The 26,928-nt window shown below is 43.9% G+C and overlaps 2 protein-coding genes across 2 annotated transcripts in view; one reads left to right on the top strand and one right to left on the bottom strand.

Moving 5' to 3' along the window:
* adcy5 (adenylate cyclase 5) overlaps window positions 1–487 on the top strand; it is a 120,494-nt gene extending 120,007 nt beyond the window's left edge. The window contains exon 21 of the mRNA XM_056289066.1: window positions 359–487. Coding sequence (XP_056145041.1) covers window positions 359–487 — 129 coding nt within the window. The remainder of the gene's footprint in view (window positions 1–358) is intronic.
* A 14,652-nt stretch (window positions 488–15,139) lies between these two features.
* Window positions 15,140–25,527, bottom strand: sec22a (SEC22 homolog A, vesicle trafficking protein). Its single transcript, XM_056289883.1, has 7 exons — window positions 25,163–25,527; window positions 24,437–24,647; window positions 19,699–19,862; window positions 19,402–19,581; window positions 17,684–17,802; window positions 17,287–17,352; window positions 15,140–16,973 (listed from the first exon to the last, which is right to left on the bottom strand). The coding sequence occupies exons 2-7, from the start codon at window positions 24,616–24,618 to the stop codon at window positions 16,773–16,775; spliced, it is 912 nt and encodes a 303-aa protein (XP_056145858.1). The 5' UTR covers window positions 24,619–24,647; window positions 25,163–25,527; the 3' UTR covers window positions 15,140–16,772.
* Window positions 25,528–26,928: the final 1,401 nt, after the last annotated feature.

The raw sequence follows: 26,928 nt of genomic DNA, 5'->3' as shown, positions 1-26,928 counted from the left end.
GTGGCTGGTGACTCCACATGTATTGGAGGAGGCATGTGGTAGTCTGCAGCCCTCCCCAGAGGGGGTGGAGCAGTGGCCAGGTGCAATTGGGGAGAAAAATCCACAAAAAAAAAAGGTGATGTAAATGACTGACTTAATATTTACCTAAATAAGACCTCATGATTCAAGTTCAGTTTGCCTCCTGTCGTGGTTATTTAGTCTGCATCAGATAAATCTATAGTGTGGACTGCCAAACTAAAAAAATGGTGATGGCAGCATGTGGAAATTAGCATTTTGGTGCCATTAACACAATTTACTGCATTGAGTGTAAGCTGCCTTGTCCTAATCCCTCCACTGCCCTCCTTCCTCTCACCCCCAGGTGACGGCAGACCTCTACCAGGTGCTTAGTTCCTACAACTACACATTAGAGTACAGAGGCGTGGTGACAGTCAAGGGCAAAGGAGAGATGATGACCTATTTCCTCACCGGGGGACCGTCCAGCAGTTAACACTTGCTGAGGGACGCAACTCTGGGGAGGGCTCCTTGGGACAGATGGGAGCCCACCTTAACCTTTGACGCAACATGCAGGCTCATGGACCTGTAATAGTATGCGGCTGACTGAGACGACTCTCAGATGCCCCTGTCATGGTGCCGAACACCCCCCGACCCACCCCTGCCCTAGCTATATAGGCCAGCCTGCAGATGTCCAAATATAAAATAGAAGCGTGAGATGGGAACACTCATCCCAAAGCTCACTCTGAGGAGGAAACTGTTGGTCGTAGTCGCCTCGCTGGCCTTGGAGTATGTTGGAAGGTACCAAAGACATCCTAACAGATTGTGGGGACAGGGCTTGCCAGCCTTAAGGAAGAAGAAAAAGCTCCTGGCCAATCTCATTTGCACGATGTTGGTCTCACGAAAGGTCCTGACGAATCGCTCCAATCTGCCAGATACTCTTAACTGAAGGATCCAAGTGTTTTACGAACACAAAGCTGCATGAGGACAATGACGTTTTCTCCTCTCTCTCCGAACTTCATGTACATGTGAAACACCTATGCTGTTTTATGTGTGCATATAACATCTATGTGAGTCAAGATTTTCTCCATGTTGTCTTTGTACACTGTTTTGAATGATACAGCCAATTGCAATCTGAAGTGTGGACACTTGAGCAAGGCACCAGCCAGCACCGCAGCACTATCCATCCCTTTATGGCGTCAATAATTAACTTGTGGAGTACGTCGTGGAGGCGTGTCTGTCGCAGGTGCGAGGGCCCTCGGTGGACAGCGTTACCTTATTGGGTACTTGAATGAACACAGGAAAATAACGCAGTGGGTTTTGGATTTGGAGAACGCTTCCCATCAGACATAAACGTACACACACATACAATATATGCAGCATATAAAACACACAATGCACAACCAGGCCACAAACTCTCACGCCATATGCTTTAACTGAATCAACTTAAGGATGTCAATGAAAAGTTTTTTTTTCTATCTTGAAGGTTTTGTATTTTGACTCCAGAACACCAAACCCTATCAGATATTCTAGATTCTATATTTTGTACATTAATATATTAGAGCGCTATCTATAAACACCTCTGTGTATTTGGATGTGCATTACTGAAAGGCAACTATCGCACTCGTTCACACGCATTAGCTTAAGGTCCGGGCTTTCATTTGATTGGCTGGTGTCCCTGCGGCTCAGCTGCTTTTTCACATTTTTATTTTTTGGATTTTATCACAAGCGATCTTATTTCTTTTCCTTTTTTAAGATTTGGCAGGGTAACGCCCATGGATCCCTCTTCTCTTTCAGCGAAGTGAGCACTTTTTAAGTCGTGGAAAGCCGACCACGTTGCCGGTCAGGAGTTTGAGGTTACATTCACAGTTGTCTGTATCACAGTGATAAGAAAGAGAGCACAGGTTAGAGAGCGCAAGGACACATGCATTTGTCACATAGTCTTGGGTGCTTGAAGCTATTTTGCACTATAGTGCCATCAGCCCTCCCCGCTCTGCTAAACTGAATGGTACGACCCAATGAATGTCCAATGATCTCCAATGAGGCCTTTTAAATAATGTAGTCTTTACTGATGGCAGCGATGACATTCTCCTGTGGATAGTAGTAGATGTGGAAATGTGCCCTTGGATCTGCTGTATGTGCTTCTCCCATACACGTTTTCCCCCTTCCCTTTTCAATTGCCTACGGTTTCATCCAGCACAGTGTCTTTTGTCTTGCTTATCTATGGACCTTTTCAGTTTCAAGCAGCACAGTTGTTTCTGTCGTAGCCAAGGGCCAGAGTAACCACGTGTCCGTGCCAAGTTTTTATCTGGAGTGGTTAAAAGAGGTACAAATGACGTGGTAGAGCACATATTTTCAGAATGACTGTGGCAATACTAGTTTAAACTTTTTGTTGTTTTTTTTTGTGCCATCTTAAAGATAACCTCGGCGCTTGGCCCAAACTCCGACTCTGAAGGACGCTTTATTGAAGGAAAACAAGACTGTTTTTTTTCCTCCGCAGATATTTAATTAATGTACTGTAATAAGTCATTTTCTGCACACAACCTCCTTTCTTCAGATTTGTCTACTTCCATGTCTGTGAATACGGTGCCCTTATGATCTCCTCTCTGTGGCTTAACGCCATGGACTGTGCAATCATGGCCCAGGAGTTTCTAACACGGGGGGCTTGACTGGCGGTACACAGTAGCAGGGCCTTTAACCATGAGGAAAAAAAAAATACTATTCCATTTGACTTTTTTTAACTTCTTTGAAATATTTCATAAAATAAAAAATGTTGGGGGGGGAAAACGCACCTCGTTCTCCACACCCGAGATTAAAGGATCCCTCTGATAATTCGAACAAGATATGGCAATGGAAGAAAAATTGTGTCAGTGTGTTTTTCAGAGGCAAATTGTGGGCTATATTTGGTTCCTGTAATGTTAAACACTGTGCTGTTTTTTTTTTACATTCAAATAAACAGCTGAAATGTTTCACACAAAAGAAAAAAAATTGCAAGTGGTTTCCTTTGCACAAAATCTGGCCTTGTGGTCGAGTCAAGGGAGAGTTCACCCAAAAATCAATAACGCATGTTTTTTCCCCTCTTACAGTGGATCCGGAAAGTATTCACTTCACTTTCCCCACATTTTATGTTACAGCCTTATTCCAAAATGGATTAAGCTCATTTTTTTCTCCTCAATCTACATACAATACCCCATGATGACAAAGTGAGAAAGGTTTTGTAGAAATTTTTGCATGTACATAAGTATTCACACCCTTTACTCAGTACTTGGTTGAGGCACCCTTGGCAGCGATTACAGCCTCAAGTTTTCTTGGTTACAAAGCTACAAGCTTGGCCTACCTATTAGGTGCATTTCATCAATTCTTCTCTGCAGATCCTCTCGAGCTCTGTAAGGTTAGATGGGGAGCGTCGCTGCACAGCTATTTTCAGGTCTTTCCAGAGATGTTCAATGGGGTTCAAGTCTGGGCTCTGGCTGGGCCACTCAAGGACATTCACAGACTTGTCCCGAAGCCAATCCTTCGTTGTCTTGGCTGTGTGCTTAGGGTCGTTGTCGTGTTGAAAGGTAAACCTTCGCCCCAGTCTAAGGTCCTGAGCGCTCTGGAGCAGGTTTTCATCAAGGATCTCTCTGTACTTTGCTCCACTCATCTTTCCCTCGATCCTGACTAGTCTCCCAGTTCCTGCCGCTGAAAAACATAACCACAGCATGATGCTGCCACCACCATGCTTCACTGTAGGGACGGTATTAGCAAGGTGATGAGAGGTGCCTGGTTTCCTCCAGACGTGATGTTTGGCATTCAGGCCAAAGAGTTCAATCTTGGTTTCATCAGACCAGAGAATCTTGTTTCTCATGGTCTGAGAGTCCTTTAGGTGCTTTCTGGCAAACTCCAAGCGGGCTGTCATGTGCCTTTTACTGAGCAAAGGCTTCCCTCTGGCCACTCTACCATAAAGGCCTGATTGGTGGAGTGCTGCAGAGATGGTTGTCCCATCTCCACAGAGGAACACTGGAGCTCTGTCAGAGTGACCATCCGGTTCTTGGTCACCTCCATGCCGAAGGCCCTTCTCCCCCGATTGCTCAGTTTGGCTGGGCGGCCAGCTCTAGGAAGAGTCCTGGTGGATCCAAACTTCTTCCATTTACGAATGATGGAGACCACTGCGCTCTTCGGCACCTTCAAAGCTGTAGACATTTTTTTGTACCCTTCCTCAGATCTGTGCCTCGATACAATCCTGTCTCGGAGGTCCACAGACAATTCCTTTGACTTCATGGCTTGGTTTCTGCTCTGACATGCACTGTCAACAGTGGGACCTTATATAGACAGGTGTGTGCCTTTCCAAATCATGTCCAATCAATTGAATTTACTACAGGTGGACTCCAATCAAGATGTAGAAACATCTCAAGGATGGTCAGGGGAAACAGGATGAACCTGAGCTCAATTTTGAGTGTCATAGCAAAGGGTGTGAATACTTATGTACATGCAATATTTCAGTTTTTTATTTTTAATAAATTTGCAAAAATTTCTACAAAACCTTTTTCACTTTGTCATTATGGGGTATTGTGTGTAGATTGATGAGAAAAAAAAGGGAATTTAATCCATTTTGGAATAAGGCTGTAACATAACAAAATGTGGGGAAAGTGAAGGGGTGTGAATACTTTCCGGATGCACTGTACCTGTATTGCCATTTATCCATCTAGATCGTTTTGGTGTGTGTAATGTTTATGGATATGTACAACATTACCGTGACTGATATTTACGACAGTAACGTATTGCCGTCATGTGCAGTCTTACATTACGTGAGGCAGACCGTGCGAAATCAGTCAGACAATAGTTCACAGTACGCTGTATGCATTGAACCTGAGCTCCTCCAGAAAAGTCCCGCGTTTGCTTAGTAATTTGTATTACACACGAGAACATCACATTTGCGACGAGGACAAAACGACGACGAATAACTGAACAAACACAAAGTGCTAAGCCAACCAACGGACGACCACGAGTGGCTAACAAAAGACTGAATTCAAAACATCACTCGCAAACACCGTCACTTTGCCAGCTTTCGACACAGAAACAGATCCAGGCTTGGTAAGACGACGCTGGACCAAATGGGTGCAGCGGTGTGAAAATTATACTACTGCCATGAACATTACAGGCGATGCGAGGCAAGGAGCATTGCTGCTAGGAGAGCGCGTGCAGGAGAGCGCGTGCATGACATTTATGACACGCTAGGAAAGTAGTTTTTTAAAATTGTTATTGTTAAACAATATTCAGTATTCAAACATATCTGTCAAACAAGAACAACAAATACAAACAACAGAGTTGTTAATATAACAAAAACAAAACAAAAATTTAAATGGCGCCAGGGGGAATCTTCAAATAAAGAAATTAAATAGATTGCAAAAATAGACAGTCTTCACAGCTTTCTTATTTTTCGAGTCAGTGATGGTCTTAATGTACTGTTTGGTGTCATTTTCAAAGACTAAAAATATGGGTTTAGAATGGCTACATTTTGACTTATGAATGTGATACTTTGCTATTATTAACGCGAATACCAAACAATACATTTTTCCAATAAAGAGAAAAGTCAGGAAAGTAGCTAGGAAAGTAGTTCGCGCCTAAAAAGAATGTGCAATACCAATTGTACATGTTTAGAAGAGCAGTGCAACTGCCAGGTGAAAATTTAGACACATACTGTACAAGAAAGACTACATATTGTAACGTACACGAATAAGTAGACCGGACCCTTTAGTCGACTGGTTAACGTTGTCGCCTGCGGGCAGGAGATACGGGTTCGCGTCCTGGCTGTGCCCCCCCCCCCCAATTCGCTGCAATATGCTCGCGAAGGATTGTGAGTTTAACGGCGTCAACAAGGAGATTAAAGTGCAACTGATTCAAAGCTGCTCTTCAACGAGGCTACGCAGAGGAGCGCTCAAGGAGCCTGGATGGATATCCTAAAGCATGGGAGATCGCTGGAACATGGGGGAAATCCCGGGGGTATCCTGGGAAAAATACGATATATTCCCCCCAATACTGAGACCAACTTTGTGAAGTTTCTCAATGGAGATTCTTTTAGACGAGATCACACCATGCTTGTTGTATTTACGAAAACTGCACCCATACAGTGTACAGTATCATTGCCACCTACTGGCCTTTCTTGATATTGCTTGTAAATAAAATGCATACTTGACTGATAAGGAACACTGCTATAACTAGTAGTAGTAGTATAATGATTTAAACATTTGAACAAGTTGGGACAACCCTTTAGTTAACTACCTATCAATTATCCAGTAGTAGTAAGTATGGTTCCTCAATATACATTTAATATATTACAACGTAGGCTATGTGTAACAGCACTACTTTTGGTGTCCCCCTCAGGAATTGCGCTTGAGAACATTTCATGTAATTGTCCCCTCCAAAGTTGATATCAGGTTTTCATCCCTGCGCTGGAATTGTCCGAGCAGCAAGGAGTAGGCATGGAAAAGTGTAGCTGCGTCAGTGAACACAGTGCATCAGAAGAGGCGACCAGCTACCAACCGAAGCGCTTGGAGAGCCAAGCCCAACAACCAGTGCGGAATTGCGGCGGAAAATACCCTCACGGTGGAAAACACCCAGCAAAAAGGAAAGACTGCAAAGCATGCGGCAAGCTGAATCACTTTGCGAAGGAGTGCAGGTCAAAGCAAAAGCAACCTGGAAAAGACTTTGACATGAAACCCAGAAACAGTTGGCAATTCAAAACGCACAAGAAAGTGTATAACATTAACAGCACAACAACACAGTGTTAACACACAACATTCATCTAGCAGTGACGAGGCATGTGTGTTTGTAGCCAGTGGCAGCAACGATGCTATGCAGCCACAGACACAGACTGAATGATGTTAGGATTTCAGCACTGATAGACTCAGGGGCTGTAGTGAACATTATTAGTGAAAAGGTGCTCAGTACACTGAGACTACGCCCACAACTCACCCCAGCTGACATCAGGATATTCCCTTCCACAACATAGCCTACACCAGCCATGCCTTCAGTGATGTGGAAAGATGCTACTCGCAAACAGAGAGAGAGAAGCACTGGCCAGTGTTTGGAGTTGTGAACACTTCCACCTGTACCTGTATGGCAACCCTTTCACCCTCGTCACAGACCACAAGGCACTCGAGGTGATCTGGAACAACCCCCGATCAGACCCACCTGGCAGGATCGAAAGATGGGGACTGAGACTACAGCCTTACAACTTCAGGGTAGAATACAGAAAAGGAGTGGAGAACCCTGCGGATGACATATCCCGTCACCCTGTTCCAGTGCAGACAAGTGGAAACACAAGAGCAAAGAAGGTGGCGGAGGAGTATGTGAACTTTGTGGCACAACATGCCACACCCAAAGCAATGACTCTCTCAGAGATAAAAGACAAACAAAGACCCAGTCCTGCAGGTCAGTACCCACATCAGAGACAACACATGGTACAAAGTTGCAAGTGACACACAGCACACTGAAACACTCAAGAAGTACAAACAAATCAGTAGTGAGCTCACTGTGTCACACACTGATGACATACTCATGCGAGGCACAAAGATTGTCATCCCTGCATCTCTTGAACACAGTGCTACAGCTAGCCCATGAAGGACACCAGGGCATTGTAAAGACAAAGACACTCCTCAGATCAAAGGTATGAAAGCAGAACTCACTTTTAAGAACTGTCTAGCATGCCAGGCCAATACACCCATAGCACAGTCAGAACCTTTGAAGATATCCGAACTACCAGTAGCCCCCCGGCATAATGTCAGTGCAGATTTCTATGGCCCAGTCCCTACCAGAGAATACCTGTTAGCTATCATAAACGAATACACACGCTACCCAGTAGTTGAAATTGTGAGATCCACTTCAGCCAACACAGCAATCCCAGCCATAGATAAAGTGTTCTCCATGGTTGGAATTCCGAGAAACCTAAAAACAGACAATGGCCCTCCTTTCAACAGTGAACAGTTCTCCAAGTTTGCTGGCCATCTAGGTTTCCACCACCAGAAAATAACACCCCTCTGGCCTCAAGGAAATGCAACAGCACAAGCTTCATGGGCACACTTGGAAAAGCCATCCGCATGGCAGAAACTCAGAGCATCCCATGCAAACAGAGACTCAACACATTTCTCCATGAGTACCGCTCCACACCACACAGCACCACTGAAGCGTCACCTGCAGAACTGATGATCCAATGCAAAATCCACACCAATATCCTGATGATCACCACGACCATTGAAAATGACACTGACTACAAAATCAGAGAATGAGACAAGACTGCTAAAGCAAAGATGAAGTCTGACTCAGACGCATGATGTCATGCCAAGTCAAGCGCACGCACCCCTGGTGATACTATGCTTCACCAACAACCCAAGCACAACAAGCTCAAACTCCATATAACAGTTAGCCTTACACAGTGTCAAAGGTTCGATGGTCACAGCAACCAAAGATGGACATTCCATAACCAGAAACTATTCTTTCTTTAAAAAGATCAATGCTGAGATACAGGACACTCAAACAGATTCTGATGAGGATGATAGTGACACTGTTACTGTTGCAACACCGAGGTATCCTTTCAGAAGCAATCGCCAGCACCCATCATACCTTAATGACTATGATTAAGATGGTTACCTGTAGGCCATCAATGTGGCCAAATGAATGAGTTTAATTATATAGATGAAAACTGTCATGTGTTTCAGACTGTTTACATTCAGTGCATTAATGGATTCACCTGAAGGACTCTAAAAGACTGTTCTGTCTTTAAAACCGTCTACACTGGGTACACTATGAATGTACAACCAAGGCCGTCATTTTAACAGTTTTGGAGTCTCAAAGTTCAATAACTGTGAAAATTAAAAGATACAGACCTGCCGCTTCCTGAATGCTCCTAAAATTGCATATATTTGCATTAAAATTAGTTTTAGATCAATTGCACAAAAAGTTACGATAAAACGACCATGAAGACGGCTCATAATTTGCCTGTGATTGTGCGTGTGATAGTGTCAACTATTTATGACGTGTGTTGGTCGCATCAATTGGTGCAGTGTTCTGTGCCTGTCACGTCTCACTCTCAACCTTCACCGCTGGCTAGCAGAAATGCGAACAGGAGAGCTGAGCACCTAAGTCTCTTCCTGCCAGTACATAGCCTCTCCAACAGCAAGCCCTTATGTAGTGCCTCCTTGTGGCGACACACGGTAACTGGGTACACCTCGGATCCTGGCTGATCTACAAGGGACTTGGAGGAGGTCTGGCCCCTAGACTTGCGGTATGCTGGCCCACCGGTGAGTGGATGATATTCCTCGATGCCCACGAACCAGTTAAATAGTGCCACTGCCTAGTGGATACCTTGGGAGAGGAATAGGCTACGGGAGTAAACCCCTACAGAAAATCAACGTCTACGGTGCTGTTCTTTGTTTTTCTTGCCCTTTTGTATCTGTTTAAGTGGGAGAGTACTGCTGGCGTCGTGTGTGGCTACCACTTCTCCCTCTCGTAGCTCCCCTTCCCATCCATCCCTGTATGTTTGTTATGTTTATCTGTTGTCTAGTTTCACCCCGTTTATTGTAAAGCGACTTTGAATGTTAGAAAAGCGCTATATAAGTTTAATTTATTATTATTATTATTATCAATTCCTTCACAATGTTCATTGCTCCGCCCTAGAAACACGCTAGTGTTCTCCAGTGCAGACTAATAGTCTAAACTTGATTTTTGATTATTGCAAACATGTCTAATTACAGACGCCAACGTCTCTGACGCACCATGACTACCACCGAGGCGTTGCAGTATTTACAGGCGTTGGACAGCAGCGATTTTAAATTGTTTGAAAAATAGTATTGAAGTTGTTAAAATTTAAATTTTGGTGTCAGTCGTCCCCCCCCCCCTCCCACACACACACCTTTTTCTGTCCCCAATTGTACTCGTCCAATTACCCCACTCTTCCGAGCCGTCCTGGTCGCTGCTCCACCCCCTCTGTCAATCCAGGGAGGGCTGCAGACTACCACATGTCTCCTCCGATACATGTGGAGTCGCCAACCGCTTCTTTGTCACCCGACAGTGGTTTAGCCAGGGGGACATAGCGCGTGGGAGGGTCACGCTATTCCCCCCAGTTCCCCTTCCCCCCTGAACAGGCACCCCGACCGACCAGAGGAGGCGCTGGTGCAGCGACCAGGACACATACCCACATCCGGCTTCCCACCTGCATGCCGGAGGCAACACGGGGATTCGAACCTGGATCGAGGAATAGGAGGCTGGGTACAAAGACTGGGTACAAAGTGTACAGAGTTCTTAAGAAAAAAATCGTAAGGAATGTCTAGTATGAACAATGAATGTATGAAGAATGTAACACAGTACTGATGTCAAGAATAGATATAGTAAGCATTCAAAGCCAGACCTTTAAACAGTTCATAGTGGTCTTGTGGATAGTGTTATATCTCCATTTTGATATATCTCCAAACTGATAGTGAAACAAACAAGTCTGTAATGTGATCGTTTTGTTTTTTGTTCTGTGGAAAAGGGAGGATGTAGTACATGGGTTTGAACATATACACGGACTAATACGGTGGTGAGCCTATACTATAGGCAATACGACGAGAGGCCAGTAGGCGTGCTCTCAGGCGGATGTACGTAAGCAGAACAGAAGTCGGTTAGGATACGTATGCACAGTTGTTGTTGTTGTTTGTTCCTAGTTCATAAAAAGTTCATAGTTCATAAAAAGGACTACCCGCCTTATCAGTATAAACCACAACACCCTTATTAGTTCTGGGGAGGGGGCCAACACAATCAATCATTACCCTGGAAAACTGCTCCTCCATGACTGGAGGGGGACTCAATGGTGCAACCGGAATAGTTTGGTTGGGCTTGCCCACAAGGTGTCCATTTTGCAAAGCATTTGAAATACACAAATTAAACCCAAAGAAGACCAACACATACACATATTACCTATATAGCTGTCACAGATCAGAGACGACCCACACGCAGAATCACTGAGCAGAGGCAGGAGTTAAGCAAGAGTGACTTTACTGATAAAATTTTAAAAAGGCAATGCATACAATCAGGCGGGATACGAAGCAGGCAGGGAGCACGAACTACGATCTAGCAAACAACAAGGGCCAACGGACCGGAATAATGAAGAGACAAGCAGACTGATAAGCTGACGGATAATGCAGGGGGAGTGCCAGTGGGTGGAGACAGAGTACTGGTGGGAACAGCTGCAGATGCTGATTGGAGGATAAGCAGAGGGGTGTGAGCAGGAGGGCGGGTTTAAGAGGAGCAGGAAGCTTCAGCAGGGAGCATGACAATAGCAAATACTGTCAACTAACGATGGTGCCACAATGATTAACTGAAATACACTAGGCAAATACGGCGACCCTCTCTATGGGGAATCACTCACAACGTTGTCTACCACAGCACAACGCAACAAACAGCTCGGTCCTCGGATGCTATCTTCCTCACTTGTATACGGATTAATTCAAAAATAACTAACAATAGCTTATCTCGTGACACAATGCGTAGCTAGCCAAGTTAGCTGCTAACAACAAGCAAAGCAACCTGCTTTTACCAATATAATGTCATCTGTTGCAAACCACAGTTGTTGTTGTTGCTGCAATACAACAAACAGGAGACAGCCTCCACCGGTCACGCTCACTCAAGCACTAGCCTGTACCTAACCGCACTCCAAGAGCTAATTACGCCACTGAATCCTAAAATGTAAACACAACAATAATCTCTCCACGTTAATACATCTCATAATAGAATACATCCCACAAAGGGTATTGGCGATAGACCTGTCTTGGTGATTAGATGTATACCTGAGCTATCGCTATTTAGTCACACAAGCAGAACGTTAGATCGTTGCAGGTGGAAACCAAAGTGTCCAACTGCCAGGCCGACAAAATCAACCCCACCTGAAGCCCGACAACGCCTCTGCTTATGAGCAGCTAACGAACTGCTCGGCTAATAAGACATGCTAATCACGCTAGCTTCCCGGACGAGCCCCCAGTTATTATGGCACAGCCGTGACAAGCAAACAAGCGAACTTGCCACTGCAGGGGCGCAACGTGAAATTAAAAGAGGCAGCTTTGCTTACCGTGAGGCACTTCGGGACCCCCCGCGAGGACGTCTCCGCTCAGTGGTCCAAAGAATCCAATCGCAGCTCCGGTGAGCGGCCAGTCATTGTAGATAGAGTTCAAGTTTTGTTGTAGTGGAGAGAGAGAGAGAGAGAGAGAGAGAGAGAGAGAGAGAGAGAGAGAGAGAGAGAGAGAGAGAGAGAGAGAGAGAGAGAGAGAGAGAGAGAGAGAGAGAGAGAGAGAGAGAGAGAGAGAGAGAGAGAGAGAGAGAGAGAGAGAGAGAGAGAGAGGTGTAGAAACGCTGCTCCTTCCTCTGATTGTGTGCCATACAGTCCCCTAACTTCGCGGGCCGGCCGGTGGTGACAAATTGTCAATCAGCCATTCCCGCCAAACGAATGGGCAGGACGTGACGTCACACTCAGGAAACTTTCGACGCGCTTGGATTTGTAGTTTTTTTTTTCAATCCCCCAGGCGTCACACAGCGTACAGCGCATGGTAACAAGCGTAGCTGTGGCATCTCATGTTTACAATCAGCTCTGCACAAAAGATAGCACGGAAGGGGAAAAGACCCTAAAACATATCCGCAACATTACATTTATATAGTGCTTTTCTAGACACCCAAATCGCTTCACATTGAAGGGGGTAACTCACTTCAACCACCACTAAAGTAACGTAATGTAAACAATGGAACTGGATGGCTCTCCACTTGTGTTGCTCCAAAAAAAAAACCTTTTGAAAAACTCAACAGCAATGTCAAAGAAAGATAAATCAGTTCATCTGGACACAACGATTATTGAGGGAGAAACGTTTCATCACTTCTACGTGACCTCTTCAGTCTCAACTGGCTGCAGGTATCCCCACCTTTATAAACAATACAGTGGCATAACGACCGAAACTACCGATCGGTTTCATATGCAGATTGCCTTGACCATTAACTAGAGTTACAATGGCCATGTGTACTATTCACCGAGGATTGAAGAACAGTTGCAATCACAGCATTGTAAAATGGCGACGGATGTACTCCTAACCCCCCCCCCACCCCCCACCCCATCCCACCCAGGTTCAAGGATGGTCGTTCCCTCTTCACATATGTAGATAGCCTCTTTGATAGATGGCCTCTTTGACTCCCCGTTCAAACCAGCGTTCCTCCCTATCAAGGATGTGCACATCCTTATCCTTGAAAGAGTGTCCAAGCGTTTAGTTTATTGTTTATTTGACAGGGACAACGCACAATTTTACAATTGCACCAGAGTTAGCCGGCAGCTAATTTGCTTCTGCAGTCTCTGGAGTGGCAAAGAGCACTTTCATGTAGGAACGACTTTGTCAGACCGAACTACACCTACATGAAACTGCTCACCGCAAGCGCTGTAGATTATCTCGAGTAACCGGGTCATGATTTCTGGAAAGACACATTGCTGTTGAGTTTTTCAAATGTATTTTTGAGCAACATAAGCCGAGTGCCATTCAGTTCCATTGTATGAGAGCGAAGGCAGAGATCTCTACGGCCGATATCTCCAAAACTCAGCAACTCACACAAAAACGATCTGGATGGATAAATAGCACTACAGGTAAGAGTGGGGGGGGGGACCCCATGTATTTTAAGATTTTGGGGTGAACTCTCCCTTTAAAGTGGAATTTACTCTTTGTGCAACCAGTGGTGAGTCAGATGTGCTACTGCATGTGTCCAGCAGAGGGCAGCCGCACCACATGACCACGTTCATAAAGGGGACGTTTTACCCATGAAGGGGCCCTTTGTCTTTTCATCATGGCTATTAATAATACTGAGCAGAGGAGATGAAAGCAATATGCTAATCTACCGATTAACACCCCCCCCCCCAGTGCTTCATGCATTACCCAGTACCCATAACGATATGCAACTTACAGCAGTGCCCCTTGAATCTAACAAGACAAATTGTTTCAAGGTGGTCGATTAATGACTCGTAGCTTATTTAAAAACATAAGTGCTTGACTTATTTAAAACTGATATTCTTAGGTTAAATGGACTGTGTCTTCAGTGTAAATTTTGAAATCTGCTGAATGGACAGATGTGAAACGGAAAGCTGCTTTAATACTGGTAATGACTGCCAATGTTTACCTCCCTGTTTCAGTGGACCTGCAGCACGCACTCTGGAGGATGGGATGTAGTTCAAGACTAGATTACAGGGAGTGGGGAGTCTAGATTTAGCGTATCCACACATGAAAAATAAATGTAAATACCAGGCATTAACGTGGACAAATGGGTGTCCCTATGTCATCTGTTCTTTTCTGGTGTAAGAGGAGGATACCTGGCAGATGGAGCAGCTGAAAAATGAACAATACAACCTCTGATTTTGATCTCCGGACCATTTAACACTGCTTTTCTAAGAGGTGCTGAGATGAGTTCTGTGTGTGTGTGTGTGTGTGTGCCGTTATACACAGTTCAGCCATTCCACACAGGCTGTGGCTGAACAATAAGGATCAAGCATGAACCATTACACTCTCACTTCATTAATTCTCAATTCACCTCTGGAGGAAATGGCTGTTCCTAATAATAATGCACCCACTAATAACAATTACCCATATCAGCATTATCCCCGTAATACCCCAAAGGCCACTGCATCTGTAATAAAACCAAGTTTACCAATTCTGAGAAAATGAGAAAATGTGCTGCTTGCGCTCCCTTTACAATAACGAGGAGTGGGTTTTACTACACAGAGCAAGTTAAAATGCCAGTAATTGTTTGCTGTAAGAGGCAGAGGTTTGGTGGTCTGGTCTGGTAGATGATGGGCATTACCTTTAACTACTGTCCTCGTTACGGTCCAGTTCAAATCTTAATCAGGAGATTCACGTGCTTCATGCAGATCTCATCTAGTGCCTTAATCAGGAGATAATGAAAATCAGATTTCTGTGCTGAAAAACAAATATTACATTGGCAGTGTCTTAAGATTTCTTTTGGATTGTGTAATGTTCAGAGGCTGAGTTTGGTCACCAAATCCAAACACAATCCTGAAAGTATTTCCAGTGCAGTGGAGAGGACACAACCACATCATTATAAAACAATGTTTTATATTGTTCCAACAGAAATGGGCACAAGTCAATTTCTTAATGCTTTAATATCGAATGATTCCAGTGTCTGAATGAAACAGGCACTGCCGACGGAATACAAATGTGTGTTGCAAAATCTGAGAGACCTGTTTATTTTCATCTATTTTATCCACATTGTTAAGTAGACACACACCATTTAGAGCCAAACTGAGCTGAACATGTTATACATTCACTGTAGCTGTGGCGAAAAAAAAGGGACTCTGAAGGCGACTAATCTGGGCCGACGGAGCACATTTCACATCAGAACCAGTGTGTGGGAAGAGATACTAGGTCATGTAGGTGTGGTACCACTGTTGTTAAGCTGTGCAGTCAAAGAACTCTGAGAGGACTGATGAATCATACAGTCCCCTGACAGAAGTGTAGATGCAAGATGGACAAAGCAGAACTCTTTGGCTTTACTTTCCTTTACATAAAATGACTGTCTTCTCTGTCCACGAAAAATACAGGATATAAAAAATTGGCACAATTATTGAATTAAGCACAGTCAATGAAAAGTAATGTGTCCCAAATTCCTACTACTCTCCACTCGTTCTGCGTTACTTCTGGGGTGCTACTACCAACCAGTTCAGGGAAATCTTCCCCATGAAACCCTTTGTTACATGTGCACTGCCTACCACTCATGAAGCCACCAGCTCAATTGTGGTTACATTCATAGTGGAGTGCTGATGTGCATAACAAGGTGAAGAGCGTGAAAGAATTGGGACACAAGAAGTTTGTTTCTCAATCAGAGACTGTCACAGTGTGCTGCTCTACACCTGGGACTCAGTGGGAGGAAAACCATGCCAGAGGCTATAAAGAGATGACACAGACCGCCTCCGGAGGTGAGAACAGAGCTATGTATCGTTAGCGCTTGCAGACATATTCCTGTTTATTAACAGTCACTTGACACCGGCATATGCTTGAGGCTGTGTAGGCGAGGAAGTGACATGTGAATGTAAAAGGCTCTGGGTGTGTGCCAATGCATGTTTGTGTATGTTAAAGCAAGAGATTGTAATGAATATAGGTCACTCTGCATGTACAATTTTCAAATCCTAACACAAATTTAAATAAAAATGGGATTAAATTTGTAAAAAGCATTACAGACCGCATGTCAACAAATATACAGTGGAAACAAAATATATAATTAAAAAAAATCTGCAAAATAAGATGGTTGAGGAAATGACAATCAGGTCCTAATACTGCAGTACACACCAGTGCTGACAAGATGACCATATACATGAGCTTGCATTGTATAGTCCCAAGCAAATCTAGTTGCTCCAAAGACAACAAAATTTTGATCTCTTTTCAGAGAAAGGCTGGGTGCCCATTTATTCCAAAATTATCCAATTAGATCGGAATCAGGCTTTGGCAGTTCATCCTTAGAGTCCGCAGTGAGACAAGTCACAGTCCTTTGCTAGAGGAGACTGATGATGGTGTGGACAGAGCAGAACAACTGAGAAATTTAACATTTCTTTTGACTGCTCCACCTGGAAGAGGGGGTTTCAGGATTTGTAGTCTGTTGCTATTTCCTTTTATCTGATATAGTTGTTAACGTAGAAGCTTTTTTTCTCCAGGCCGGCCAGTGCAGTCTATGCTGCACTTCCTGGCCATGGGGGTGAGGTACTATCAGCTCTTCTGTCCCTTTGGTGATGGTCTCTGTCAGACGTTGTAGTCTGGGGCTTTGCCCAGTGGTTGTCTCAGTCTGATCTGCAGTGTCATGAAGGCCCCCACAGTCACATGGAAGAGGATCTGCCATATATTCCTCAGTTCATACAGATACATGTTGGACAGACAGATGAGGGCGAACGCCAGGAAGGACTTGCTGTTCCTCCACACCGAGAAGTAGGCAAACAGGTAACACTGAGCGGCAGAAGGGAGGAAAGAGAAAATAATTACAAGGTGACACGCTTTGAAACTGGCATTAACCTATGACATGTTTTCACCATACAGATATCCTTTACATGTCAAAACACTGCCTTGACATTTTCACCAGAATACTCGCTAGCAATCTTAAATACCCACATAAGATGCACACTGGAGCTGATGAAATGCAAAAAAAGAAAAGTAATTGAGGTGGAAGTCTAGCTGACAAGCTGCTGAGCTGTAAAATACAGGGCTGTTTGTCTCCCACTCAGCTGCTGACGGGCTGCTCTTACTGCAGACTATCACTTACCTGATACAGACAGGCCGCTGTGCCCAGGAAAAAGGCAATCACGTAATTAAAGTCTTCATCATCATTCTAGGGACAGGAGAAAGAGGAAAAAAAGGAGAATTTTAAAGTACAAGCCAGCCATATCCCTCTGCAATGTTTGATGACACCAAAATGAAAAGAATAATGCAGAGAGTATGAAGGGTCCACCATCTCTTGCAAGTTATTTGATATACTTACCTCTAATGGAGAAGGGGAATTCTAAACCCTGATTTGTTTAAAAGGAATCTGTCATTATTTAGCTCACTTATCGATTCTGCCAAATCCAAAAAAAAAAAACAGTTCAGAGAAACTGGCGTTGTGGGGAAATGAGGGAAGAGAGACAAGAGTTTGGGTCATTGTAGATGAGTTACTCCCTCACCTGTAGTACGCTCTCTATTGCATGGACACCACGCAGCAGGTTAAGACCCCCACAGAGGACACTGAGCACACAGGACACAATGCCAGACAGGGTCACTGGTTCTAACATCTGAGTGGGCGCTGGGAATAGAAAGAGATGAGAGAGGGAGACAGAGAGCGAGAGCAGAGAGAGAGAGCAGAGACAGAGCATTACTGACTCAGCAAAAACCAATGAACTATGGAAGCATAAAGCAGAAAATCTGCTTCCCAAAGGACAGAGCAAAGTATAGGGCCATTATGGAACCCAGCACTGGTGTATTAACACTACCACATCAAAGTGGGTCTATTTCAATCTTCAACAAAGCAAAACACAGCACACACTTTAAATCTTTTTTTTTTTTTTTTACAGTCTACCTAACATGATTTGAGTATTCTTTATCCTTAAGACAAAAATGATGGATTGGATAGAAAAGGCAGGATTGATGGGGACATTAAGACAGGGAAAGGCGCAAGCAGTGGTGCTGCCCTACAGCAAAGGACAGGATGAACAAATCAGGACCACAGGTCCGGGATGGTGTTGCTCAGCCTGAAGTGTGATGGCGTGTACAAGGTGTCTTTTACAATTAAAACACAGATTTTTTTTTCCAGGCTTTAAAATCCTGGGATTGTTGACAAACCCCCCTTCAAACTGAAACATCGATTTCCGCTTTTTCCTAGGGGAAAAAAAAAAAAAAAAAAAAACTCCTTTCAATTCTTTCAAACACACAGTGAATCGCTGCATTTTAGTTCTAACAGACCTTGTAATTCTATCATCTCATTATTTGAAGCTTGAAAAAATGGCGTGTTGACTTACTTATCTTGATATATTACTATTTTTTGCATTTATACACCATAAAGCTTCTTGCCATTATGTCATTAGCTGCTCCATACTACAGCTACAGTGCAGCCTGAATAGGGGGGAACGTTTCGTGGGAACAATATAGTGCCATTATCTTTGCATGTGCATATCCGGAATGCAAATATGCATCATACTTGGTTACTAGTTTAACGAGATGTATCAAACACAACATGCCAAACGTCCAAATCATGGGGATCTGTGGGGGCCTTCTGACACCAACAGGATACTAGGAAAATGCTGTGCCAATGTCTAGGAAGACTTCTGTGAATTACCTAGGACCAATTTCCTTGGATTTTCTGCCTCAGACATTTTCACACCAAAGGAGATGTCATTAAAAGCAAAAAAAACCAAGATTTTACTTTGGTGTGAAAGAGACCAAAAGGGTACAAAAAGGGTTTGGTGATGGGGGTAGAGAAGTCTCATCTAAACAAAAATAATGCAGCAACAAGACCAAAGACACACAAATAGAGTGGAACATGACATGTTGAAATCAGTCCACCACACACAAAATACTTTGGTGAGACTGTCATCTGAGAGGCAACTTACTTTCAGGTGACTGATCATGGTAAATTGCAATAGTATTCATAATCCAAGCACTCTATGCTAACACATTTCACTACAAAAAAATACCTATGAGGTGAAACAAAGCACTTGAATTGAGACCCTCAGCAATGTAGAGAATCCAGAGCCCATTATTTAAAGTGTGTATGTGTTGTAGGAGATGAGCTCCAGGGTTTGTATATTACTTGTATCATTCCTCATGCCCCTGTTCTAAGACAGGATGCACAGCTCAGAATAAGTGTATGATAGTTCTACTGTGTAGAGACTAACTTTTCCCTTACCTATGCCTTTGTATTTGGATGGGCTGTGCATTGAGACTCCATTGATAGAGCTCAGGTCCTCAGGGGAGAGCTGGTAGGGTGGCCGCAGCTTGATCTCTGTCTGCATGTCAGCCAGGTTGATCTTGGTGGACAGGGAGCGGGGGCTGTTGTAGCGCTGTTTGGTTTTCTGGATGAAGGTGTCTGATGACAATGGCAGCAATTGAAATGAACACAATTAAGGCTTAATTTAAAGCCTGAATATGATTCCATACTGCAAACATACATAGCTTTTCAGTGAGGACTCATTTGGAAGCTTACCAAACTCTATGAAGGAGTATGGCCTCACAGCGCCATTGATGCGTTTGGTATCGTAGGTGACAATGAACTCCCTCTGTAGCTCATCCAGAAAGCAGAAGGCCAGCACGTTGGGGTAATTTTCTGTGCACACCATCATGTAGCCTACACCCAGTGAGCTGGTGAAACTGACAAAACAACATGCAGTACAATGTTAAAACACAAAAGACTCTTCTCTAAAATTAGTCTTGGAAATATTGCAATTAGGACACAGTGCCAAATACAGCAGAGATTATAGAGTATGCATTACAGAGTTTCTGCTGCCATTGATAGTGCCTCCAATAAGCACTCAAAAACCATGCAGGATTAGTACAAACACTTTAATACATTTCTGTCTGAAAACATAATTCTCATCCTCTGAACAGCTAATTAAATATAATTTCACAATCAAATTCAAATGTGCTTAGTTCTCAGATTGAAATACATTCATCAGTGGCCTTATTCTTCCACTGCTAGTCAGCTCGGCAGTGTCGTTAAATTAATATACTGTGGGCAACTACAATTCCAAAGATATACATGTCATATCTAAATGACTGCAGGGAAAGCTTATCAAACCAACAAATACATGAATGAGCAGTACAATCACTAATTAACATTGCAGATTCAAGCGCTCATTAACATGAAACTTGAGGAATCAAAATGGGAGAGGGGCAGAGATCTAAAGAGCAGAATTTGCTTAGATGACTGCCAATGTAGCGCGACTGTGCGTGTGTGCTTTGGGCATTGGAATCACAGACCACACAGCCTACAACGTTATAATGTTGTAATTTCATTTAGCAGACGCTTTTATCCAAAGCGACGTACATCTGAGAGTTAATACAACACAAGTAAGGACCTAGTCAGCATACAGCAATGCAAGTAAGTGCCAAAAAACTAGGTTCAAGTCCGACAGGACCTGGGTGTCAACCAGCAGTGCACAAAGGCAATGCATACGGAGCATAGCTTTTTTTTTTTGTATTTCTATTAATACCATCAGGTGTGGAGGTGATCGTGAAAGAGCTGGGTGTTTAGCTTCTTCTTAAAGATCGAGAAGAACTCAGCGAATCGAATGGAGTTTGTCAACTCGTTCCACCACCAGGGAAGAGTCTGGCTCGTGACTTAGGGCCCTGTTGTGGTAGAAGTGCCAGATGCCTTTCATTGGCAGAGCATAGTGAGCGGGACTGAGTGTAGACCTGAATGAGGGAGTTCAGGTAGGCGGGAGCCGTTTTAGTTGCTGTTTTGTAAGCAAGCATCAAGGTTTTGAATTTAATGCAGGCAGCAACTGGGAGCCAGTGGAGGGAGATGAACAGTGGAGTGACATGTCTGTGAATGTTCTCATTCATCCAGGTCATGGTTATCCAAAGGAGTTGAATCAAGTGCGACTGGACTTGGTATATATCCGTGAAGACATTTCGCCTCTCATCCAAGAGGCTTCCTCAGTTTGTGCCTTTCTGACTAGACCAAGCTAGTCTGGTCTGGATGAGAGGCGAAACGTCTTCAAGGATATATACCAAGTCCAGTCGCACTTGATTCAACTCCTTTGGAAAAGGGGAGTGACATGTGCTGTTTTGGGTTGGTTGAAGACCAGATGTGCTGCCACATTCTGGATCATTTGCAGAGGTTTGAAAGTACATGCAGGGAGACCTGCCAGTAAGGAGTTGCAGTAGTCAAAGCCTGATATTACAAGAAGAGCCCGTATCAGGAGTTGTGCTTCATGCTCAGACAGGTTGTACAGGGCAAATCTGCACGACCGAGCCTATCAAAGTAATATGTCACATACAGATATATCACAGGTAGAACAAAGTCTGAAAGAATCTTTTGTATCCAGCATTCAACGGTTTTTTTATTCCTAGTTCATTCTGACCCTCAGTGTCAGCCTTAAAATACTAACAGCTTGTCTTAGTTTAAAGAACACATGAAAGCAGGTCAAGGAAGCGAGAGCCCAGGCTTTGCTCGGATATGGCTGAACATATGCTCAGGGAGAAGATTCAGCAAAGTGGTAACTTTAAGAGAGAAAGAGAAAAGAGGGAGCCATTTTATTTTTGTCATTGTAGTCTTACAGAGAATTGTATTCTTACGATGAATTTGTTCTCTGCATTTAACCCATCCTATGATAGGTGCAGTGTGCAGCTGCAGCACCTGGGGACCAACTCCAGTTCTTCTTTCCATTGCTATGGTCAGGGATACAGACAGGAGTATCAACCCTAACATGCATGTCTTTTTGATGGTGGGAAGAAACCGGTGCACCCGGAGGAAACCCACGCAGACACAGGAAGAACATGAAAACTCCACACAGAAAGGACCTGGGATGGCCTGGGGTTCAAACCCAGAACCTTCTTGCTGTGAGGCAACAGTGCTAACCATTGGGCCACCGTGCCACACACGGTGTATCAATCAGTGAAGTTTTTTGTCTGTATGATTCCAAAAAAAATGCCTTTACCAACAATGTTTTAATGACATAATTTTGAAAAAATTTTTAACTTATGCTTTCATTATAGGATCAATTATTTTGCAACCAGTAGTGCTTGAGGGCATTTCAAAGCAATTCACCAAGCCAGGCTAGAACTGAAACTCTATGACATTTTAGATGACAAAGATTAGGAAAACCTCAGCAAAAACTGTCGACTTTTCCAACACGTCTTGGCATTGATGGACTACCCTTGTTCTTATCCATCTAATTACATACATTGCATCCAGAAAGTATTCACACCCCTTCACTTTCCCCACTTTTTGTTATGTTACAGCCTTATTCCAAAATGGATTAAATTCCCTTTTTTTCTCATCAATCTAGAAACAATACCCCATAATGACAAAGTGAAAAAGGTTTTGTAGAAATTTTTGCAAATTTATTAACAATAAAAAACTGAAATATTGCATTTACATAAGTATTCACACCCTTTGCTATGACACTCAAAATTGAGCTCAGGTTCATCCTGTTTCCACTGATCATCCTTGAGATGTTTCTACATCTTGATTGGAGTCCACCTGTAGTAAATTCAATTGATTGGACATGATTTGGAAAGGCACACACCTGTCTATATAAGGTCCCACTGTTGACAGTGCATGTCAGAGCAGAAACCAAGCCATAAAGTCAAAGGACTTGTCTGTGGACCTCCGAGACAGGATTGTATCGAGGCACAGATCTGGGGAAGGGTACAAAAAAATTCTACAGCTTTGAAGGTCCCAAAGAGCACAGTGGTCTCCATCATTTGTAAATGGAAGAAGTTTGGATCCACCAGGACTCTTCCTAGAGCTGGCCACCCAGCCAAACTGAGCAATCGGGGGAGAAGGGCCTTGGTCAGGGAGGTGACCAAGAACCCAATGGTTACTCTGACAGAGCTCCAGCGTTCCTCTGTGGAGATGGGAGAACCTTCCAGAAGGACAACCATCTCTGCAGCACTCTACCAATCAGGCCTTTATGGTAGAGTGGCCAGATGGAAGCCTCTGCTCAGTAAAAGGCACATGACAGCCTGCTTGGAGTTTGCCAGAAAGCACCTAAAGGACTCTCAGACCATGAGAAACAAGATTCTCTGGTCTGATGAAACCAAGCTTGAACTCTTTGGCCTGAAAGCCAAACGTCACATCTGGAGGAAACCAGGCACCTCTCATCACCTTGCTAATACCATCCCTACAGTGAAGCATGGTGGTGGCAGCATCATGCTGTGAGGACGTTCTTCAGCGGCAGGAACTGGGAGACTAGTCAGGATCAAGGGAAAGATGAATGGAGCAAAGTACAGAGAGATCCTTGATGAAAACCTGCTCCAGAGCGCTCAGGACCTTAGACTGGGGCGAAGGTTTACCTTTCAACACGACAACGACCCTAAGCACACAGCCAAGACAACGAAGGAGTGGCTTCGGGACAAGTCTGTGAATGTCCTTGAGTGGCCCAGACTTGAACCCCATCGAACATCTCTGGAAAGACCTGAAAATAGCTGTGCAGCGACGTTCCCCATCTAAGCTTACAGAGCTCGAGAGGATCTGCAGAGAAGAATGGGAGAAATACCCCAAATATAGGTGTGCCAAGCTTGTAGCTTCATACCCAAGAAGACTTGAGGCTGTAATCGCTGCCAAGGGTGCCTCAACCAAGTACTGAGTAAAGGGTGTGAATACTTATGTACATGCAATATTTCAGTTTTTTATTTTTAATAAATTTGTAAAAATTTCTACAAAGTTTTTTGCATTGTCATTATGGGTTATTGTATGTAGATTGATGAGAAAAAAAAAGGAATTTAATCCATTTTGGAATAAGGCTGTAACATAAAGAAATGTGGGGAAAGTGAAAGGGTGTGAATACTTTCCGGATGCACTGTATAATTGAGTTATGAGTCTTTAAGTGGAAATGTGATAAGCAAGGGAAGTTTCACCAATCAGTTTTGATTGCGTTTGTCCTTTTAGACATGAAACTTAATCAAAAGCCCACTGATCCAAATCCCACATAAGTGGAGGTTGTTCACACCAGTGAGATGTGAATGACTTAAATAATACTATGAAAATAAGTGTCAAAATAAGAAACTTAAACATACACATAAAAGTACTGTTGGAACTTTCTGCATTCAACAGGAAGAAATCTCAACAGTTGTGTAAATTTAAAGGTACACCACCATCGTATTTGACAATTTCAGTGAACAGGTCTTGTTCAATGTCCCAGATTCTGATGAACATATACCATTACAGCCACACTGACATGGTCTCCATTAATGAATTTTTAAAAAAAATAACCCACTTGACATTGTATTGTCCAGTCTTGAGCGTGCAGCGATCAGGGAACTGGCTGAGTTTTTTGGAGAGGCCTTTGAGGTGCCTCTTGGTCTCCTGAAGCCCTTTGTCCTGTTCATAGTCAGTAGACGCAGAAAGGGGCAGACCGTCCCCAACCCTCACCACTGAGGCAAACAATACCATCGACATTTTACAGTTTTTGCACTCTCAGTGCAGCCCTGCACACAAGACGAGAGAAAGAGTCAAATTTAACGAGTGAAACAACAATGTGCGGCACTTCATATGTTATGATTGATGACACGTTTACATTTGATTGGCACACTCCATAGCTATCTTAGCAATCAAACCGCAAGATGAAGTTTGCGAAATCAAAAAGCATAAAAATAGAGGCAAATAAAATGGTTTGATTTTATTGTAAACACGTCTACCACCCCCAGTCTGTCCAACTGTCCCTGGACAATAATCAGAACCATGGAGAGCGCTAATAAAAAGAGAAAGTTATCGCGACATCTGAGCCCAAACTTGATGAGTAGCATTAGTGCCAAAGCTAAAAAAAATTAAATAAATAAAAAACACGCACACAGGAACCAGGATGTGGATTTTAAAATCCGAAATGCCAATCGGACAAGGGTTAATGACTTCACCTAAGAACGACCCTGATGCTAAACTAGCAGCCTTGGTTAACATTACATTAGCTAATGATGGAGACAGTAACGAGAGTCGTTTACCTTACCTTAGCTAAATTAAACGACTTCCAGTAAGCCCTCAATGACATTGACAGTTTTGGGCTATGCTGAAACTCTTCATTGTGTATGCTCCGAAGGATATATCTTGCGTCGGGCCGGGTTGGACAGGTCACTTCAACGGGTAAATTAGCTAACGTTAGCTTGCTCACTGTGGTTACCTTGCTAGCTAACGTCAGCAGGGCTGTCAGCTAGCTAGCTAACTTCGCGACATAAGCAAACCTCACGAAACGCGTGTGTCTGAGGAACTACGGCGAGACCAGTACTAGATATCTAGTCGCAGCATCATTTAACAATTAGTTATAAAACGTCTTTGACATGCCGCTCTGCCACTAGCAGAGCTAACTAGCGTGCAGCAAAGTAGTGGGTTTTTTTTACGATGACGTGGCAGTCTCGCTGTGAATTGTGGGTAACGCCGATGTGGCAACCGCTCTCATCAGCACCACAGCTGAGAGGAGGCTGAGTCTCCCAGTCTGGAAGAAAATTAAGTAAGCCAGTGTGAGGTTTGCTCACGGTTTTGCTAGGGTAGATCACACACGAGAGGAGGAAATTTACACTTTAGCGAGGTGATAAAGTGTCATTAACCCACCCACTGAGGATGCACAAGCCAGTGCAGTGTTAGTACTGGTCCCAAGCCCGGATAAATGTTGAATGTTGCGTCAGGAAGGGCATCCGGCGTAAAACCTTTGCCATATCTAATATGCGGATCATAAATCAGATTTCCATACCTGATCGGTCAAGGCCCGGGTTACCAACGACCGCCACTGGTACTGTTGACAGCAGGGTGCCGGTCGAAACTATGCTACTGTTGGGCGAAAGAGAAGGAGAGGGGGAAGGCATGTGCAGAGGCAGCGGGAGAGGAGGAAGGGTAGGAGTGTGGAGGCGAGAGTGGGAACTTTGAATGTTGGCACTATGACTGGCAAAAGGAGACAGCTGGCTAACATGATGGAGAGAAGGAAGGTAGATATACTGTGTGCAAGAGACCAGGAGGAAGGAGAGTAAGGCCAGGAGCATTGGAGGTGGGTTCAAACTCTTCTATCATGTTGTGGATGGGAGGAGAAATGGAGTAGGGGTAATTCTGAAGGAAGAGTATGTCAAGAGTGTGTTGGAGGTGATGCGTGTTGGACAGAGTGAGGAGTATGAAGCTGGAAATTGAAGGTGTGATGATGAATATTAGCAGCGCATATGCCCTGCAAGTTGGGTGTGAGATGGAAGAGAAAGAAGAATTGATGAGGTGAGAAAGAGGTGATGATTAGTGATCAGCAGTATGGGTCCATGCCATGAAAGAGCACTACAGATGCGATGTTTGCTTTGAGAATTTTAATGGAGAAGTATAGAGAAGGTCAGAAGGAGTTACATTGTGTCTTTGTAGATTTAGAGAAAGCATGTGACAGGGTCCCGAGGGATGAGGTGTGGTATTGTAGGAAGTCGGGAGTGGCAGTGAAGTATGTAAGAGTGATGCAGGATATGTATGAGGGCAGTGTGACAGTGGTGAGGTGTGTCGTAGGAATGACGTCAAAGATCGGCTCTGAGCCCTTTCTTGTTTGCAATGGTGATGGAAATGTTGATGGACAAGATCAGGTAGGACTCTCCGTAGACTATGATGTTCACGGATGACATTGTGGTCTGTAGTGAGAGTAGGGTGCAGGTTGAGGAGAGCCTGGAAAGGTGGAGGTATGCACTGGAGAGAAGAGGAATGAAAGTCAGTAGGAGCAAGATGGAATACATACGCATGAATGAGAAGGAGGACACCAGA

Source organism: Lampris incognitus, chromosome 11 (assembly GCF_029633865.1).
Source record: "Lampris incognitus isolate fLamInc1 chromosome 11, fLamInc1.hap2, whole genome shotgun sequence".
Lineage (NCBI taxonomy): Eukaryota > Metazoa > Chordata > Actinopteri > Lampriformes > Lampridae > Lampris > Lampris incognitus.
The sequence above is the reverse complement of the archived record's forward strand: the minus strand, read 5'-3'. Positions and strand labels throughout refer to the sequence as shown.

Coding starts and splice junctions, on each gene's coding strand:
- sec22a (XM_056289883.1), bottom strand. CDS start 24,618: ATGTCGATGGTATTGTTTGCCTCAGTGGTGAGGGTTGGGGACGGTCTG. Junction 19,582..19,698: donor ATACTCCTTCATAGAGTTTG/GTAAGCTTCCAA, acceptor CATTGTCATCAG/ACACCTTCATCCAGAAAACC. Junction 16,974..17,286: donor CAGCGGCCTGTCTGTATCAG/GTAAGTGATAGT, acceptor TCTGCCGCTCAG/TGTTACCTGTTTGCCTACTT.